This window comes from Drepanopeziza brunnea (assembly GCF_022702325.1).
Source record: "Drepanopeziza brunnea f. sp. 'multigermtubi' strain 214-2 chromosome Unknown ctg3, whole genome shotgun sequence".
NCBI lineage: Eukaryota > Fungi > Ascomycota > Leotiomycetes > Helotiales > Drepanopezizaceae > Drepanopeziza > Drepanopeziza brunnea.
Window position 1 is genome coordinate 350,868 of NW_027094066.1, and position 18,507 is coordinate 369,374.

Below are 18,507 nucleotides of genomic sequence, written 5' to 3' on the forward strand. Positions count from 1 at the left end.
CGTTTAAGCTAACTGAGCACTTTCTTCTACGCAGATCTCTGTCATGTCATTTTGTGATAGTCATGGCTACTCCGGATAGCTATGGCTGTGGGTATGGCTATGGCTATGGCTATGGCTCTCCATCTCCCTCTCTCCATATGCGAGGCCCGGGCTGGATTCTATGATTCCCGACCTTGCCTGCCTACGCACATGTCCCTTTGTCACATCTGGCTGTCCGGCAAACTTAGTTTCAACCTCACAGCCGCCCTCACAGCTCGACATGCCCTGGAACACCAAGCCAAGCAATACAGTCTACGGATAGAACAGAACAATCACCCTCGGTTCCATCCCACCCGGCCTACCCGGGCTTCCGTCAGAACTCGATGAACATTCGCGTGTTTGTTTTCTTTTCCCAGCCCAAGAGCCTGCCTGCCTGCTTGCCTTCCTTCCTATTCGGCGGGTCTCGGGCGCGACCGTGAGTGAGGGATCGGAGCTGTGAATTGGCTAATAATGATGAGGTCACCTCAACGACAACAGACGTGGGGGCCTCTTCTTGGGTTAGTCCTCGACCTCTAGTGGTTCGTTTCTCTTGCTGACTGCGGGGCAAGCTCAGCTCTGCTCTGCATATTGTACTACATATTGCATTGACGCTTGAGGGCAAACCTCGGCTCAAGCTTTTCGAAGAGCCACCGCTTTGTCGAGTGACCCCCGGGAATCCCTATATCGTATTCGACGGGCATTATACCAATTACAACTAGTTGCTCCCCAACTGTGACTTGTATGCATAGGCCCCACTTCGAGCTTCCTTATTATTAAGTAGGTAGCTATTTCAAATCTCAGAATACTACTACCGTATTACATCCCTCTCGTCACCCGCTCCTGCAAGTGCTGTCTGTCTAAGATACAGATCGATACAGATACATCGACGCCACAACACTCCCCAAATACATACCAATTGATTCCCGAAAATCCAGCAATCGCACTTTCCGGAATGGCGCCAAAGATAGACATCATTGACATCCGCCACAATGCGGTGGAGATGAGCCTCAAGGACGAAATTGTCAAGTCATTGAAGCCACAAGAGGGTCCGAAAAGACTCCCGACATTATTGCTGTACGATGAACGAGGACTGCAATTGTTTGAAGAGGTGATCTCCCTCCTTTCAGAATCAAAAACAAAAACAAACAACACACAACAGTAAATAAAAAATCGATAAAAGAGACCATGACTGAGAAGTAGTAGATCACATATTTGGAAGAATACTATCTCACGAATGCTGAGATTGACGTTCTCCAAAGATCTGCTTGCAACATTGCAGAGGCAATTCCTCCTGGCTCCATGGTAGTCGAGCTGGGTAGCGGGTTGGTTGCTGCTCGATGGATGTCCTCAATGTGTCGGCACTAACACATGACAGAAATCTTCGAAAGGTAAGTATTTTGCTGCAAGCTCTTGACCAGGCCGGCAAGGATATCGACTACTATGCTCTGGATCTCTCCCTAAAAGAGCTCTATCGGACTCTGGAACAAGTTCCTGCGTTCAAGCACGTCACGTGTCATGGTCTGCATGGCACCTACGACGATGGACTGGACTGGTTGAAAATACCAGAGAATATTACTCGTCCAAAATGTGTCATGTCGTTGGGATCCAGCATTGGTAGGCTCTCCTCAAAGACAAAAGATTGCAAGTCTGATGAGATGTAGGCAACTTCTCTCGAGCAGGAGGAGCTGAGTTCTTGAAGGGCTTTGCAGAAGTCATGCAGGACTCTGACTTAATGCTCGTTGGGCTGGATGCTACCGAGGATCCTGCCAAAGTCTAGTAAGTGCACTGGCATTGCATTGGATTTGCAGCCACCTGGCTAACTTTTGCTCCAGTCATGCTTACAACGGTGAATGAGCATCAGTACCCATAAGTTTGCGAAAAACCCAATACTAACTCTTTTCGCAGATCGAGAAGGAAAAACGCATAAGTAAAAACTCAGAACAACGCCTTTTTTTCCCCGTCAATTACAGCTGACACTTCGGCAGATTTATTCTCAACGGCCTGACCAACGCAAACGGGATCTACAACGAAGAAATTTTCGAGCCCAATGACTGGAAAGTCATTGGCGAATATGTGTTTGATGCAGAAGGTGGCCGCCATCAGGCATTCTGCTCTCCAGTCCACGACGTCTCCGTCAAAGGCGTGCAAATAAAAGCTGGAGAGAGAGTCCAAATCGAGGAAAGCTTGAAATATTCTCCTGAGGGATCCGCCCAGCTTTGGAAGGCTTCGGGATTAATCGAGGTGGATCGCATGTCAGCCTCATCTGATTCTTATAGTAAGTTACCGAACTGTTCCTAATTCGCATCCCGTTATGGCTTTTTCTTGGGACCGAAATATCGTGCGACGGGAAGCGGGAGGCCTAGGTATGAATAAGCGGTGTGAAGTAACGAGGCTCTTTATTGTGCCAGCGGGTCCCCTGGGCCAAATGGCTGGAATGCAATCGCATCACCACTTGTGTGCCACCCTCAGCATCCAGGATGTGGGGGTCCAAATTATTGTCAATATGTGTGATGCACACGAGTCAGTTCCGGTGTTGGTCGTCGATCCTCGCCGTGCATCTATCTCTCGTCACACGCTGTGCTGCCAACATTTTTGCCTTATTGTTTCATCACTGTGAGCAAACTTGCTGATATTTAAATCTCACATTTCAGGCCTCCATTTGCTGAAGCGGAACATGGCGTTCAAAACCGATCCCTCACTATATGCCGCGTCAACAGTCCCGACTAGGAAGGACTGGAAGGGACTATGGACTGTTTGGGACTTGATCACCCAAAACATGATTCCCAAAACCGAACTCAATGAGAAACCAATTAAGCTTCGCAATGCCTGTATCTTCTATCTAGGCCATATCCCGACCTTCACTGATATCCAGCTTGAAAAGGTCACGAAGCAGCCTCGATGTGAGCCAGGATACTTCAAGGAGATCTTCGAGAGGGGTATTGACCCAGATGTCGACAACCCGGAGCGGTGCCATGACCACTCGGAGGTTCCGGAAGAGTGGCCTCCCCTCCAAGATATCCTTGGGTACCAGGATCAAGTCCGAGCCAAGATTGAGAAGATCACGGCTTCAGAGAGCATTCCTCGAGATGTAGGGAGAGCTCTGTGGATCGGGTTCGAGCATGAGATCATGCATTTGGAGACTCTTCTGTATATGCTGCTCCAGAGTGACAAGACTCTGCCACCGACCAAGTTCAAGCCTAACTTCGAGGAACTGGCAGCTGCGGACGAAGCTGCGAGGGTCGGTAATGAGTGGTTCGAAATTCCGGAACAGAGAATTACGATAGGGTTGGACGACCCAGAGGATAATTCTGGCGGGGATCGACATTTTGGATGGTAAATATTATCGGATGACAAAATTTCACGACATTTTTAACGACTCTTTACAGGGACTGCGAAAAACCTCCCCGAAGTGTTGTAGTACCGGCGTTCAAGGCTCAAGCAAGAGCTATCACCAATGAAGATGTAAGTTGGCCTCCAATTCTCATTTTTCAATCCTATACTCATTGGAGCGTAGTACGCTCGGTACCTGGAGCAGACTCATGCTTCCAAAATACCAGCTTCCTGGACCGAAAGTGTCACAAATGGACATACCAACGGTGTCTCCAATGTTTACTCAAACGGTAACTCGAATGGCCATGCCATTACTTCGACACCCCTCACGAAGGAATATTTGGATGGCAAGTTCGTCCGCACTGTTTATGGCCTCGTCCCACTGATGTTTGCACTGCACTGGCCCGTCTTCGCTTCCTATGATGAGCTTGCTGGTTGCGCCAAATGGATGGGTGGGAGAATCCCGACTCTCGAGGAGGCTCGCAGCATCTACAGCCACGTTGATGGTCTGCGACTCAAAGAAGCAGAGCAGCACCTTGTCAAGACGGTCCCCGCTGTCAATGGGTATTTACCCTCTCTCCTACACAAAACCATGCTGACCTCAGTGCAAGCCATCTCGTCAACGAGGGCGTAGAGGAAAGCCCTCCATCGCGTGGTGCTTGGCCAGGTGAGGGCTCGGAGCTCTTTACTGACCTAGCGAACGCCAATGTTGGATTCAAGCATTGGCATCCTATTGGCGTGACTTCCAACGGTGATAAACTTGCCGGCCAGGCTGAAATGGGGGGTGTGTGGGAATGGACCAGCTCGGAGCTTTTAAGGCATGATGGGTTCGAACCAATGAAGCTTTATCCAGCCTACACGGGTACGTTTGGCATTCTGAACACTATAAATGACTGAGCCCCTCTGGCCTGATCGTACTGATGCCTTCGTAGCCGACTTCTTCGACGGCAAGCATAACATCGTCCTCGGTGGCTCTTGGGCTACGCACCCACGCATTGCTGGACGCAAGACCTTGTGAGTTGACCCATGTGCAATGCTTACTTGGACAGATGGGTGGGTGCAAGATAATGCTGACAGCTTCCAGTATCAATTGGTATCAGCGCAATTATCCATATGCCTGGGCCGGAGCTCGACTGGTCCGCGACGTGTAGACTGGGCACTCGCTTGCTGTGGTGTGTGGTCTGTGGTCTGTGGTTCCCTGGCCCAACACTGTTGTAGCCTGGCTCCCAGTTCATGGCAATCCAACATTGTCATTCTTCCCAACAGGGTAAAAGTTTTTGAGTTATTGGCGGGTATGAGTCGGTATCGCCAGGGGTGGCCTCAGAGCGTGGCTATATATATGTGTGTGTGTGTGTGTGTGTGTGTGTGTGTGTGTGTGTGCATCCTCTTCTGTTGAGTAGTACAAAAAACCTTGGGTTGATAAATGCTGCTGTGTGATAGGATCGGTTCGAGATGGTGAGTTGGGCCGAGAAGGTGAGTTGGCAGGCAACTGTTGTGAAAAGATGCCTCTATCCGTTTCGTCTCAACAAAGAATGTTCTCGCAGCGGTGTAGGCCTTTGCAAACAGGAGCCACGGCCCACAAACCCAGACCAGCCCGAGCCCGAGCCCGAGCCTTCATATACTTCTTTCTGCGTTTCAATCATTGCCTTGCTCGAGAATTCTATTGGTATTGCATGCTCGCAGCACAGGCAAAGTTATTCGATGTCGGCGGTTCTCAGTCGAGTTCTGATTCTGCCGTCCCTTCCTAATTCTCCAAGCTGAATCCGAAAGTGGTGACAGACGCCGTTCACCGCTCGGGTTAGTGCGATAGCAAGTTCACATAACATCTCTCATCTTCTTTCTCTCCGCCAGAACATCCATCTAGATAAATCCTTTTCGGAGCACTCCTCCTCCAGTCCTTACCACACAACACACTCTTTTGCAACTCCAATACGTCTCTACACCCCCACCGTACCATACCATACGCCCAACGCTGCGCCATACCGCACCGCACTGCACCGCATCGCAGATCGACATTCCACTTCTTGAGCCTGTATCAGTGGCTCCCACACGAGCCATCCGGCGAGATGTAAGTCCTCTGCGCCAACCTCCTTCTCCCGCGCGCTGCTCCGTGCTCTCCGCGTTTGCAATGGTCTCTATGGCCTTAGAAGGTGACTTCGGAGCACGGTGCGGCTGCAGTTGAGGCTTTCGGTCTTGGGGAGCTTGGTGTGATCTCTTTGATCTCTCCCACCTCTCCGATCTCTTCCTTTTCATATACTGCTCGTACCGCTTGCTTACATTGTCAACACAGACCGGCGACCGGGTTTTTCTTGCCTCGACCGACCGTTATCTTCCCGATCCCACATCCATCCCAAGGAATACCAACGGCACCATACGGCACGATGAACTGGGCTACCCTTGACCCGACGACTCGTCTCTACAAGGGCAAGAATATCTACAAGTGGGGAGACTCTCCAGGTCTCGAGCATCACTGTGGCGTCTGCTCTACACCTCTTCACAGTAAGTACCGTTTGCTTCCAATGCAAACCATTGGGACCTCCGCTAAACCTCAACAGATTCTCGAGCTAAAACGTCTTGCATTGGCAAGCATGTTGAGCCGTGCTATAGGTTCCACCAGCAGTTGCATTTCGTTGGTAAGATTGTATCATTTTATTCTGGTCGCCCCAGTCTATTTTTATTCACTTCTGATTTGCTTATGCGTCCAGGCAAATCCCATGAATGCTTTGGGTGAGTGTCTACTGAAACAGAGAATTAGAGGTGTATCGCTAACACCGGAACAGTTGCAACTCGTCCGATGAGTTGCACCACAGCAGACACAAGGAAATCCTGAAGATAATAAGGGAGATAGCGACACTTGATCATACGGCTACAGTCCTCCCACCTGATAAATCAACCGGCCTCAAGGCACGACGGAGCTCCACCTCTACGAATACCACCACCACCTCTAGCAACCTTACTGACACGGCCTCCGAAGTAGTAAGTGTCGACGGAACTAACCAAGTCAAGATTACAAGGCGTGCACGGAAGAAAGCGAAGAAAACGGGTAATGGGAGTGCTAGAGACCGGAAGTATGTCGAAGCTTTCCCGAAAGATGAGACGGACTTCGTCAGCGAAGCAATACATCTGACAGTCCACGAGAGCAAAGGCGCCTGGCATGGAACATATGTCTATGACCACAAGAAGCCTGTTATTGAGGAAAGCGCTGGTGTGGATGATAATGAGGAGATTGAGTACACCGAGGAGAGCATGACCATGGAGTTCGAGTCTCTTGCCGTTCAGTCACCGGGCATACCTTCAAAAAGCTACACCGCCCCTCTCAAGGATCTGACCCCTCGCCAAAGAAAGAATGTCTTGAAAACAACCACTGCTCTCAAGTATCAGTGCAAAGGTAGTTCCTCTCGCAAATACGCTACCCAATTGAACGCCGAGATGCTTGATCCCTTCAGTGGCCTTGATCCTCAGATCTTCTTCCGCCTTGGTATCGATGTTGACCCCTCTAAGAGCTCCAAGGCGCGAAAAGACCTGGTTGCTAAACTTGTTGCAGCAGTCAAGGAGGATATGACCATCATCGAGAGAGAGGAATCTGAAACGGAGATGCGGGCCGAGGGCTTTAGAAGATGGGCAGGTAGACAGGCTTACGCAGCAATCTTGAGGATAAGAGAGCATCTAGATTGGGCCACAGGTCAGAAGATTACTGTTCCTACTTTCGAAGACTTTCCAGATGACGAGATCGATCTTGATGGCAGCGAGCTTGCCGAGCAGGAGAATCCGACCCAGGAGTTAGAACTCAAGACCACCACACCAAAGCCAAATGCAAAGACTGCATGGCCAGCTGGATCAAAGAAACTTGAAGATGATGACGGTTTCACAGTCGCTTCCCGCAAGAGGTTTTCCGGCAAGAAGGTTCAAGGCGGCAAGAAGTTTACCAAGATGTCTGCCAGCACCAACCGAATAGCAGCTCTCAACATAGACGAAGAAGAAGAGGCCGGAGGAGACGTCCACGAGATGGTTCGACGGTACGAGCAACGCAGGGCAGGAGAGCGAAATTTGGGAGGCCTGCACACTGGATCGACCCCCGACCGCCGAACCGTCGGAGGTCGCACCCTTATCATCAGATGATCTGATGACTGATGGGTTTTCTGATTACATGTTGCTCTCTGATTTCATTTGCTCCCCCAATTTTTCTCCCTTGTTCTTTTCTTCTCGCAGCTATCCCACTCAGACTTTTTTGCCCTCTTGGGCTCGTCTCTTCTGTGCTCATTTTGACAGGCATAATTTGCTTTGCTAGCTCAATTTGCACAGGGTCACCTCACGGATCGTTTTCTGGAAGGGTGATGGGAATTGATGAGTCATCAGCTTGGCTGGGGAATTTCCTACTCTTCCCTTGGACCGAGCAGCTCTCTTTTTGAAATATTTGGGATTTCTTTCTCTTCTGCTTTGCTGTGTATGTAAGAGCTTTTGAGGGTGATGATTCGAGCACGATGTCATGAATGTAACGAATAGATAATAGAATGTGGTTTTCCAAACATCAGGTGCTGATTGATACCTGTCATGGTCTTACGCGAATGCATGCAGAGAATGCCCTCTACCTTGATGCTCAATCTGGGCTCCTGCTACTACTAATATGCTTTGTTTAGAATCTATCACGCGAACATAATTTATTTACAATCTATCGCGCGGCTTAACCTCCCCCCTCTCCCCCTCCCTTCCTCATCTCCAAGCTCCAATATGATTAAATCTCAGAGTCCACATCGCCCCACACCTCTCAACGGCTAAATCTTCGATTTCTTCACGATTAAGTCGCCTTCAAAGAGTACAAAGGGTAAGAATATCTGCGAGCTTGCTGGATATGTGTATATATCTATCTACCTTATGAACAAGTATTTGGCTCTTTGAATTGTATTTGGAAGGTTGGTGAGCGGTGTATGTGTTAATGGAGGGAGGAAATTGGTGGGTGTACGTACGTACATATGTGTGTGTGTGTAGACTGCCTGTATACCTGGATTTCTTGTGAGAAAAAAAAAAGGGATTTGCCGTACTACGTTCGGGCAATCGTTCGAGGTACTGTTTATTACCGAGGACGTCTTCTTCGGTGTTGTCAATAGGGCCGAATAGATAATGCATAAAACCGCGAATTTTCACGAATCGCGTTTTTTTTCCCCTTTTTAACTTATCGATATACAACTCAAATATGCTATTATAGCGCAAGCTGTTTCGATGCAAAGGATTTAATACGAACGAAGATAAGTATAATTCTATGCAAGGTAATCAATGCATTGATTTATACGACCCGAAAAGTTGAAGCTTGATTTTGAAAGTGAAGGATTGATTTATTGAGAGACTACTGGCCACCTTTCTTTTTCCGATCTTGATTCGATCGAGCACTGTTAATAGCTAGCTAGCACTTGAAGAGAAAAGTCGTTTGAAATGTTTTTCGATATCGCAGCCGATAAAAAGCGATTCGAAAACAGGTCGAGCACGATGAAAATCGTATTTACAGGCAGCGTAGGATTATTTAGATAAGTCGTTGTTTGATCATTTATAATTGTCAATATGTATAATTAAGCTGTAGTCGAAATAGAAAGGTAGCATATTAAGTACTAAAGTGTTATAGTAATCGATTTTTTCTATAAGAATGTTAAGCGTTTTACAAATTGAAAGTTTTAATAATCATTCAAATCAATTAATTATAAGCTATATACTCGTTAAGTGTTTCATGGAAAATATTCATGAAGCTCACTTAGTTTTATTGTCTATGTATTATAACATCGCTAGTACTGTGCAGTCGGTCAGTGATGGATGGGTTCGAGCTCTATTCCACCTTAGTGAGGGATGGTGATGAAGCTGAGGGGGGAGGTGGGGTAAGAGAAACAAACCCCTTCCTAAAGAAATAGGGAGAAATAGCAAAACTCATCCAGAAGATGTTTACAGCCGATGATGGAATTTGGATTCTGGATTGTGAAAGCATTTAGATGTAGGCGCGACTGAATAGAAACGCTGGATTACAGACGCTCAAACGCGACTAAATTTCAACGCTCAAAGGATCCAGGCAGGTTCTGAAGGGCGGAAAAGCCTTAGCCTTGTGTTTGTGTCGAAGCAGGAGCTTTGTCGGGCGGGAGCGACCTTTAACAGACAGAGCCGAATGCGAAGGTAAACCACCGTCAAAGGGTCTAGGGTATATAGAGTCTTTTTTTGGCTTCTGCTGGGGAGTTTTCTATATGCCTTTTCCCTAATTTTTTGGGGGGGGGGGGACACGCCGTGGCCTTCTTTCACCTCTTTCTCTCAAGCCGAAATATAATGATGTTCTACATTCTTCATAAACGAATAAAAGAGTATGTTCATATGCTACGCTCTAGTGAATTTTGATATGTCAGAAAAATATCTCTATTTTCTTAGGGACCCGAGTCGAGTTTGTTTATAGCTCGGTTAGGTCATCGCTCGCTTAGCTTGATGCGGTAAGAGGAAGTGAATTTCCGGCGTAGTAAGCCAAACGCAGGTAAAGATCACACCTCTAAAGGCCTGTCTGTTTAACGCGTTTGGGCCATTTAAACCACGTAATCTTAGCTCGCTCCGAGTTAATTCAGGTCATCAGGTGTTTTGATTGTGATCACCTACTATCTTCTGTCGTGTCAGAATTGTAGAACGGAGTAGTAAAGCAGGATCCTGATATTTGTCAAAATGCTGAGGTGGATAGAGACCACGTATCTCATCAGTCTATCAGCTACTATCCAAGTGAGTGTAGTCGTGAAGCTAACCTCAGCCCCCCCCAATTCATACACCCTCCAGAAGTACACAACGATCTATCCAACGCCGCTTTGGCAAGACTGTATCACCACAACGTCAAAACCGCTATAAGCCAGGTACTCTATTTGTAAAATACTGGCATTTCACAGTTCGACAGATTTTCTTCGCTTACGAAACTTCAGTTTTGCTTTGTTGGCTCCGAACCCTGCAGCTGGTCTATCATTTGTGCTCTTTAAACTCTTAGAAAATGTTGCGGCGACCTACGTACCTATCAGTTCCGCTGTTTAAACTCCTAGAAAATCCGGATAGTTGAATGAATTGACCTGGCTACTGGAGTATGACTGACTTCGCTATCACTTGATAGAGTATTTAGTACTGACGCGTTTTGTGTGATGCGATGAGTAGTTAATCATGGGCATCATATACGGCAATTGCGAACATCAAATGTCAAGACTATAGCTTCTTGATGCAAATAATTATATCGTGAGTCTGAACGCTGAGAGAGTTTCTTTGGAATTTTTCACGAATCGGATTGTAGTTTTTCATATCCCTTGGTCAAATATGTTTGAGATATGGTTATTTCTATTGGTGAAAGATGATACATTTATTTCTTGACTTCAAAGCTGAACAGAAAAAAAAAAAATTCCAGCCAAGGAGACCCTTTATCCGGGCCGACTATAGTCCGAATAGTCCCACCTAAGAACAATTCCCCTCCATCCGCTCGAGTTCATACCATTGCAAACAAATAGAGATCAACACCGAGTGATGCCTCTAGATAAATTCTTTCGACCTCTGCTGCCTTTCGAGGTTGCTGGTAAGTTAACATATCTCTCAAAACTGGGATTGAAACCAATGCTAAACATTTCGACTAGATTTAATCGCATTATGGCACATCCACCGAATTCCCATCATCCTGTCAACGGTAACAGTCCTCATAGTTGCTCGGACGTATCTACATATACGATGCCCCAGATACAAAATCCCAGATACGCCGCCTATTTCCCCAGCGCTGCCAGCTCTGAATGGGAAGTCAACTCCACCCGAAAAGAAAGCAGTCGCAGCCGTAGAAAAGGCTCCCAGAAGGATTGTGGGCGGCCTGAAGAGGAGAAAATCGTCGCAGGAGGACATAAAGCCAAGGAAACAGAAGATCCGAGTGCTGGTATTCTTCTCGTCCCTGACTGGTACTACCGAGAAGATCGCGAAGGCATTCACCGAAGAAATTGCGCAAAGTACGAGGAAGATTGCAGAGACAACTTCCACTACTTTCTTGGAGCCAGTAATACTCGACCTATCATACATAGACTATGATGAGTACTTTATCAACCCGCCCAAGAATGATTCGGGAGCTCAGTACTTTTATTTACTGCTGCTCCCTACGTACAACATTGATACCGTACTCGACAATTTCCTTGAGCATTTGCAGGAGACGCACAATGATTTCAGGATAGATACCGCGCCTCTGTCGACGATATTGGGATACTCTGTCTTTGGATTTGGGGATAGAGATGGCTGGCCGACTGAGGAAGAGGGATTTTGCTCGCAAGCTAGGGATGTGGATAAGTGGATGGCGAAGTTGACGGGGAAAAAGAGAGCTTTTCCGCTAGGAATGGGGGACTCGAAGAGTGATGCTACAGAGCGATTGGCAGAGTGGAAGGAAGGTGTCGAGGATGTCCTTGGGCATATCGCAGCTACAGGGTCTTTAGGTGAGGGGGTTGTGGGAAGTGGAGATGCTGTGGAAAGTGATATGGAGGATGTTGATGACGAGGACGACGTGCTATTTGACGACCAGAAGATAGCTCAACGAAAGACCAAGGCTCAGAAGAAAGACGCCTTGAACGACCTAGAGGACATTGGAAGCGCCATGAACAAGCAAGCCTCTATTCCAGGAGCTGACCTCGACGACGAACCCCTGGAAGTGGACTTCACAACCTACGGCAAAAATCCGCAATCAAAACCAACTCCAGTTATCAAAGAGATGGTTCCCAAAAACTCGCCCACCTACACGGCTCTCACCAAGCAAGGCTACTCCATAGTCGGATCTCATTCAGGAGTCAAGATCTGCCGCTGGACCAAATCGGCCCTCCGCGGTAGAGGCTCCTGCTACAAATACTCCTTCTACGGCATCGCCTCGCACCAATGCATGGAGACGACGCCCTCTCTCTCCTGCTCCAACAAATGCGTCTTCTGCTGGCGCCACGGCACCAACCCAGTCGGCACAACCTGGCGCTGGAAAGTCGACGCCCCAGATCTAATCTTCGACGGCGTCAAGGCAGGACATTACCAAAAGATCAAAATGATGCGCGGCGTCCCCGGTGTCCGAGCAGAGCGCTTCGCAGAAGCAATGCGCATTCGTCATTGCGCTCTCTCGTTGGTAGGAGAGCCAATCTTCTACCCGCACATCAACGAGTTCACGGCTATGCTGCACAAAGAGCATATCTCATCCTTCCTAGTCTGTAACGCGCAGCATCCCGATCAGCTCGCGGCGCTCAAACCCGTGACGCAACTGTACGTATCGATCGATGCCTCGAACCGTGAGTCGCTGCGGAAAATTGACAGGCCGCTGCACCGCGACTTCTGGGAGCGCTTCCAGCGATGTCTGGATATTCTGAAGGAGAGACGCTTCGAGCAGCGCACCGTGTTCCGCCTGACGCTTGTGAAGGGCTTTAACATCGAGGATGAAGCTGAGGGCTACGCGGATCTGGTTGAGAAGGGCCTCCCCTGCTTTGTGGAAGTCAAGGGTGTGACGTATTGCGGCACATCGTCTTCCGCAGGTGCAGGGCTCACGATGCAAAATGTCCCATTCTACGAAGAGGTGTGCGCCTTCGTCGAAGCTCTGAACGCCGCTCTAGCTAGACGCGGGCTCGGCTATGGAATTGCAGCTGAGCATGCACATAGCTGCTGCATCCTGCTTGCTAGTGAGCGCTTCCGGGTTGGGGGGAAGTGGCACACGAGAATCGACTACGTGAAGTTCTTCCAGTGTTTGGAGAGTAAAGAGCCGTTCAGGCCGGAGGATTACATGGGGCCTGAGACTCCGGACTGGGCGACTTGGGGCAAGGGGGGCTTCGATCCCAGGGATGAGAGAGTCTATAGGAAAGGGAAGAACAAGGTTGCGCTTACGGAGAAGCAGGGTGTGGTTATGGAGATTTGACACGTCCTAATCTCGGTGGGTTGGGGGGGGGGGGGGGTGGCATTAATGAAAGTCATGTCTGATCCTGTAGGAGGAAATCAGTCTTTATGAATTTGACATATTCGTCCTGAAGAAGAACTGAATGGCCATAAAGAAACTGGAGGCGCATCCTCTGGCCATTGCTTGTGACAGCAGCACTTGACGGGATATAGACTAGCCACCATACTTAACCGCCACCACGACTCTATAGACCCGCAATCCGAAGGCGCTAAAAAAAAAAAGATACCATACCTTATCGTCATACTATACCACCACAATCGCCAGCCATCAATATTCTTTCTGTATCGATACTCCGGCATTCATGTTTCTGTGGTCGCTCCGGAAGCCCTTCCCTAGCCGAGAAGGTCCCCTTTCACTTGCACTGCATACCAGGGCGTCAACCATCTCTTATTGTTCGTTGCAAGGCCTTGTTTAGACTTGATCCTTCAATTGAACTGACGTATTTACGTGCTCATGGTGGTTTGTTCTTGGCATCAAGAAACCTCTGCCTTCTGGCAAACGGGACCCGGTAGGTATACACGACTCCCGGAATGCAGCGAGCGCCAGCAACCCAAAAGCAACTCAAAGCTCATAACTCCACGCCCATACCCTCTTCCGAGACGCCCGCCCGCCCAAAATTTCAGCAAGTAGTAATTGCAGGCAAAGCAACCTCAAAGAGCAAACATTTCGTCGTAAGCCAGGAAACCTTCTTTCCTCATGATTGGAGAGCAATCAGGTACCTTGAACTCCACACACAATTTTTCACGCCATTCGTAAAGCCCTAGCCGGACGGAGTCTCTTCTTCAGCGCCATCCGTCAGCAGATTCCGCTGCACCATAACCCGTTCATTGCAAATGTCAATGAACATTTCAAACTTTTTGATCTGCCTATCCTTTGACCTTATCTGCTCCTTCAATTCCTCGATCTCAATTCGCCGATCCTCTTTGATTTTTTCGACTTCAGCCTTTGCGTTCGCTACTTCTGTTCGCAGTTCGGCACGCAGTTTCTCCTCGTGTGTCAAGGGTGGCTTCTTGTAGAATGTAGGCAAAGACTCCATTGCTGTAGCTTCCACGCGGGAAGGGTCGCGCTTGATAGCCGCCCGGGCGTTGTAGATGTCACGGGGAAGGTAGCGGACGTTGGGATTTTCACGGTGTAAGTGCGCAAGAGTATCTTTGACGGAGACGCCTTGAATTTGTTAGCAAAGCTCTATCTAAATATTTTTGAATGGTAGGCATCGTACCGTTTGACTCAAGAGCTTTTACAGCAGCAATAGCTCTCGGATCCAGTTTTCTTGCACCAGGATGCTCTGTTGGGCTTTCACTAGGAGGGTGGTTATGAGACAAATGCTCGCCATCGATCCGACCTCTCAGAAACCAGGCTGTCTTCTGTTCCAATCCGAACACACCAAATTCACAACCGCATTTCCGAGACTTGGTCTTCCGTTGACGCTGCTCACCTGGCACTTTCTCCTTGTTGGTTCCACCACGATCACATATCAAGAAAACCTTCTTGAGGCCTCTGTTATCACGCTTGGAGCGACCGATGACAAAGGCATAGCCGTGGGCCAGAGCGTGGGCTTGGGCAAAGGAAAAGAGGGCATCAAAGGTTGGAAAACTGCCAGCAGGAGGGGGTGATAGCATCTCACCTTGGACGACTTCCCGCGGAGCATCACCAACCATCATGGAATTGTTAGCTTGTTCGGTGAGGTGCTGATCGATTGCAAGCTGGGGATCAATCATAGACATGTCCTGAGCGTTGACATCTGGTGAGCCGTCCTGAGGTTGATTTCCGAGATTCGAGTTCGCCGGTGAATCGGTCAAAACAGGACCATGCGCACCCAGGTTCTGGAGAGCAGGCGAGGTATTCTGAGACTGGCGCTGTATTTGCTGGATATTCGAGGCAGGGTTCATGGCATGCTTAACGCTCATGGGTTGAGTTTGGGGCGTGCCATGAGGGGGCATATGGATCGTGGTCCCCAAGGGAGGAGGTCCTCCTCGTCGTTGCAGCGGAGTGCTGGATCCCGAGGCTGCGGAAGCATTGCTCAAGACCCCTTGGGCAATTTGCTGCTCCGCAGAGACTCCGATGCCACCATTCTGTCTGGGAACTCCAACTTGTCCATTGTTCTGCGCGTATGGGGTAATGTATGGCGATTTGTGCTGGGGAATCTGCCCTTGCTGCTGGATCTGAGGACGGATATGGGTCGGTCGGTTGAAGCCGACAAACTGCTGCTGTGGATGTTTTTGTAGATGTGGTGCGGAGGTAGGCGACGGTAGACCGATTTGGGGCTGGGCCTGGAAGATGTGTTGATGTTGCCGGCCACCATTCGCGTTGGAGAAGGACGCCCGCGAGCCGTCTTGTGGCAGCGACATGCTATATTGTCGTTCTCGCGATGGGGGGGGGAGGGGGGCGGTGGTGCGTCAATATCAAAGAACAGGATTGTTAGAGCTGCCACGCCTTAATTGGGTGATATTGGAATAGTACCCACTTGATCGGAGTCTAGGCTACATTCGGTAAGCGTGATTGATGTAAGCGAGGAGCAGCATTCTCGACGACGAAGACGACGACGACGACGACGATAGCAATGGCGGTATTTTATCTGCAGGAGAAGTGGGAGAGTTTTGAGGGAGGGAAAGAAATTTAAATACTCTCAATTATCGTTGGTGTACGCTAAGACGTACTAACGTGCCTTGTTCCTTTCACACATCCACTCCGGTAGCAACTTCTAAGGTTAGTATACAGGCCAGGTGCGCTTATATGATATCGAATCATCGATACTAGCGGCTTGCACTCGTTATCCCCCAAAACGGATATCCTGTTGAAGTGGGCTAAATGATCTATCCGATAGGGCCAATACCAGGTATTCAAGCCTGATAGCATTCGGCAAGTCTTTACAGTAATGTATCCTCACGCCGGGTTCAAAAAGCCACCAGCGTAACGGGCATATGTTCCTCCGTTTTCCCTTGAGGACTCACTTGAAAAAATATATGTGTTCCGCGGTTGTTTGGGGCAAGATGGTGGAGCTCAGCTATCGCTGCTTCGCCCAACTGGCACCCGCTATCGAGGAGCTAGAAACTAAGCCTCGCTGTGCACACCGTCTAGATTGTATTTTATTACATATCTGTTTCTGAAATCCATTTTCTCGATACCGTCTCTCACTTGTAAACAAAATCGTCCTCGAGGCTGGCCAAATTCGTAAGCGGCGAATATGTCCGCTTCAGGAGCCATCTTTTCAACACAAATTCTGATTCAACGACAAACATAATCGGAATAAAATCGCAATAAAGAAATTTCTTGGCGATTGAGCAGTCTGGCAAGGTAGTATATGTCATGATACGCCTCTAACGTCGGAATAGTTGAACCCTTCTCTTGAGCACAATCTCGACGACGACCCCACACGATTTTTTTTCCCCTTAAAAAAAAAAGAAAAAAGGGCAAAACAAACTCCCACCGCGACGGTGGGAGAAGAAAAGCCTGTGTAATGGGTTTTCATTTTGATCCGAATTTTTTTGTCGTGTGTGGTTTGGTGAATCTAAACCACTCGGCCCCAAATCGTTACAAGTCCTCCACACCAGCTTGACCTGAAGGTGACAACCACTATGCCACCCACGCTACTGGATGTTATACTTGCGTGGTATTCGTAACTATACTACCGTGGAAATTTTTTCAGAGGGCTTGTGGAACAGGTAAGGGATTGCCTCACGCAATTCACCGTCACAGCGTGTTTTGACCAAAATATTGTTTTCATTCTCGCCGCGTTCACTAATTTTGGTCAGCGTCGCGAATGGCTACAAGCGGGTGGGTCCCTGATTTATAAAAGGGAGAGCTGGAGCTGGTTGAGTGTGTCATGCATGCTTCACCAAATGAAGGCAGCCTTGAGCCAGTCTTTCGCTTTTTATAAGAGCCTCTGCAGCGAAGACATCATGACCAAGACCAAAAGCATTCCTCGTCTCTCTCACTTCCCAGATCGTTTCTTGAACACCCATTCTTATTGTTGACAACGTCTTGGCTGTCATCTGCAAGAAAGACTTTCTCTCGCATACAAACGGACCTAAGCAGGCCTGGCTATCTAGCTTCAGCCTTCTCATTCTCCAACCCTCATCCTCCTCAAGGATCTCTCGCGGGTGAGTTCCGGCGAGAAATCACCACCACAAGGCCCCCGATCCCGAATTAAGTTCCAAACCTTCGACTCCAGATACTCGTCGCTCTCGACGACGGAATATGAAGAACCTGTGGCCTTTTTATATCCTTGATTCGACAGCTGCGAACTCCACCCGGCAGAGAACATATCTCGCCAGTATCAGCTTTGGATGTCAAGGCCTCCTGATTACCGACTGAGTGCTCAATTTCGAAATATCGAGGCTATGGTTCATAAGAGCCTGACTGGCATAAAACTACGAGGCATGGTCGCGTCATGGATCTTATTGGATGATAAAGTCAGGGAGGCTGAGCCACACCTAAGCATAGTACCTGCCAGCCTTTCTCGGATCCCAAGAGGCTGTTCAAGCCTCTTAGATCTATCTCTACGTGCCCTACGCTATCTCTGGAGCTTACCTAACGTGAAAAAAAAACACTTTAAAAAACGAAGGATAGGAAGAACTTGACAGTTGTTACCAATTCAAGCTCCTCTATCAATTCTACATCCAGCCCGACTCCACCCCTTATCAAACGACATACAATAGTCTCGCAAAGCAGCCTACCTATCTAGCCATCCATCCTTCCGAAAATGGCCAGCTCTTCCAATCTCCCTCTCACTCGCCTACCCCAAACAAACGTGAACACAGTATAAGTGTAGCAGTGTTGTTCTCAAAGCCCTTGCGATCTGCATGGCCCATGGACCGGCCGTGGTCTAAATACCAATACCAATACAGTGGCTCCTTTCCTTTCCTTCCTTCATTCTTTCCTTCTCTCGTCACGAACAACGAGGCCAGTACCACCTACAATGAAAAAGGCTTAGTATTTACTGATATCTTACTCACACGAAGACCGAAAGAAACACCCTCTATTAGAATCCCAATTGCACCACCATCATCTTCTTGCTTGGTTTGCTATCAAGTAAGATCATACTAGCGGTTTTAGCGGATAAGACACGATCTCGTCACTTCTGAGATATTTTGAATCTCATTCCATGCTGTAAGTAGCTGATCCTTTTCCTTCTTCCTTCCTCCCTATTCATTTCGGCCGGCCTTCAACGCTAGGTATTCAAGCCGACTAGGAGCCAGTCGTAAGTAATCCACCACCCCCAGCTCCTC

The 18,507-nt window shown here is 48.5% G+C and overlaps 4 protein-coding genes across 4 annotated transcripts; 3 read left to right on the forward strand and 1 right to left on the reverse strand.

The window, feature by feature from the left end:
• Positions 1–970: 970 nt before the first annotated feature.
• L3040_002286 (uncharacterized protein) lies at positions 971–4,499 on the forward strand (the record flags this gene model as incomplete). The annotated part of the gene is made up of 13 exons (XM_007289816.1): positions 971–1,126; positions 1,222–1,340; positions 1,394–1,632; positions 1,680–1,794; positions 1,851–1,864; positions 1,924–1,945; positions 2,004–2,293; positions 2,670–3,351; positions 3,405–3,480; positions 3,533–3,912; positions 3,960–4,210; positions 4,281–4,362; positions 4,433–4,499. The coding sequence occupies 13 exons, from the start codon at positions 971–973 to the stop codon at positions 4,497–4,499; spliced, it is 2,493 nt and encodes an 830-aa protein (XP_007289878.1).
• A 1,230-nt stretch (positions 4,500–5,729) lies between these two features.
• On the forward strand, positions 5,730–7,467 carry L3040_002287 (uncharacterized protein; the record flags this gene model as incomplete). Its single annotated transcript, XM_007289815.2, has 4 exons — positions 5,730–5,847; positions 5,904–5,981; positions 6,054–6,075; positions 6,129–7,467. 4 exons carry the CDS (start codon positions 5,730–5,732, stop codon positions 7,465–7,467), a joined length of 1,557 nt encoding a protein of 518 aa, XP_007289877.2.
• Positions 7,468–10,857: 3,390 nt separating this feature from the next.
• On the forward strand, positions 10,858–13,240 carry L3040_002288 (uncharacterized protein; the record flags this gene model as incomplete). The annotated part of the gene is made up of 2 exons (XM_007289814.1): positions 10,858–10,906; positions 10,965–13,240. 2 exons carry the CDS (start codon positions 10,858–10,860, stop codon positions 13,238–13,240), a joined length of 2,325 nt encoding a protein of 774 aa, XP_007289876.1.
• A 799-nt stretch (positions 13,241–14,039) lies between these two features.
• L3040_002289 (uncharacterized protein) lies at positions 14,040–15,627 on the reverse strand (the record flags this gene model as incomplete). Its single annotated transcript, XM_007289813.1, has 2 exons — positions 14,040–14,443; positions 14,499–15,627. 2 exons carry the CDS (start codon positions 15,625–15,627, stop codon positions 14,040–14,042), a joined length of 1,533 nt encoding a protein of 510 aa, XP_007289875.1.
• Between the last annotated feature and the right edge of the window lie 2,880 nt (positions 15,628–18,507).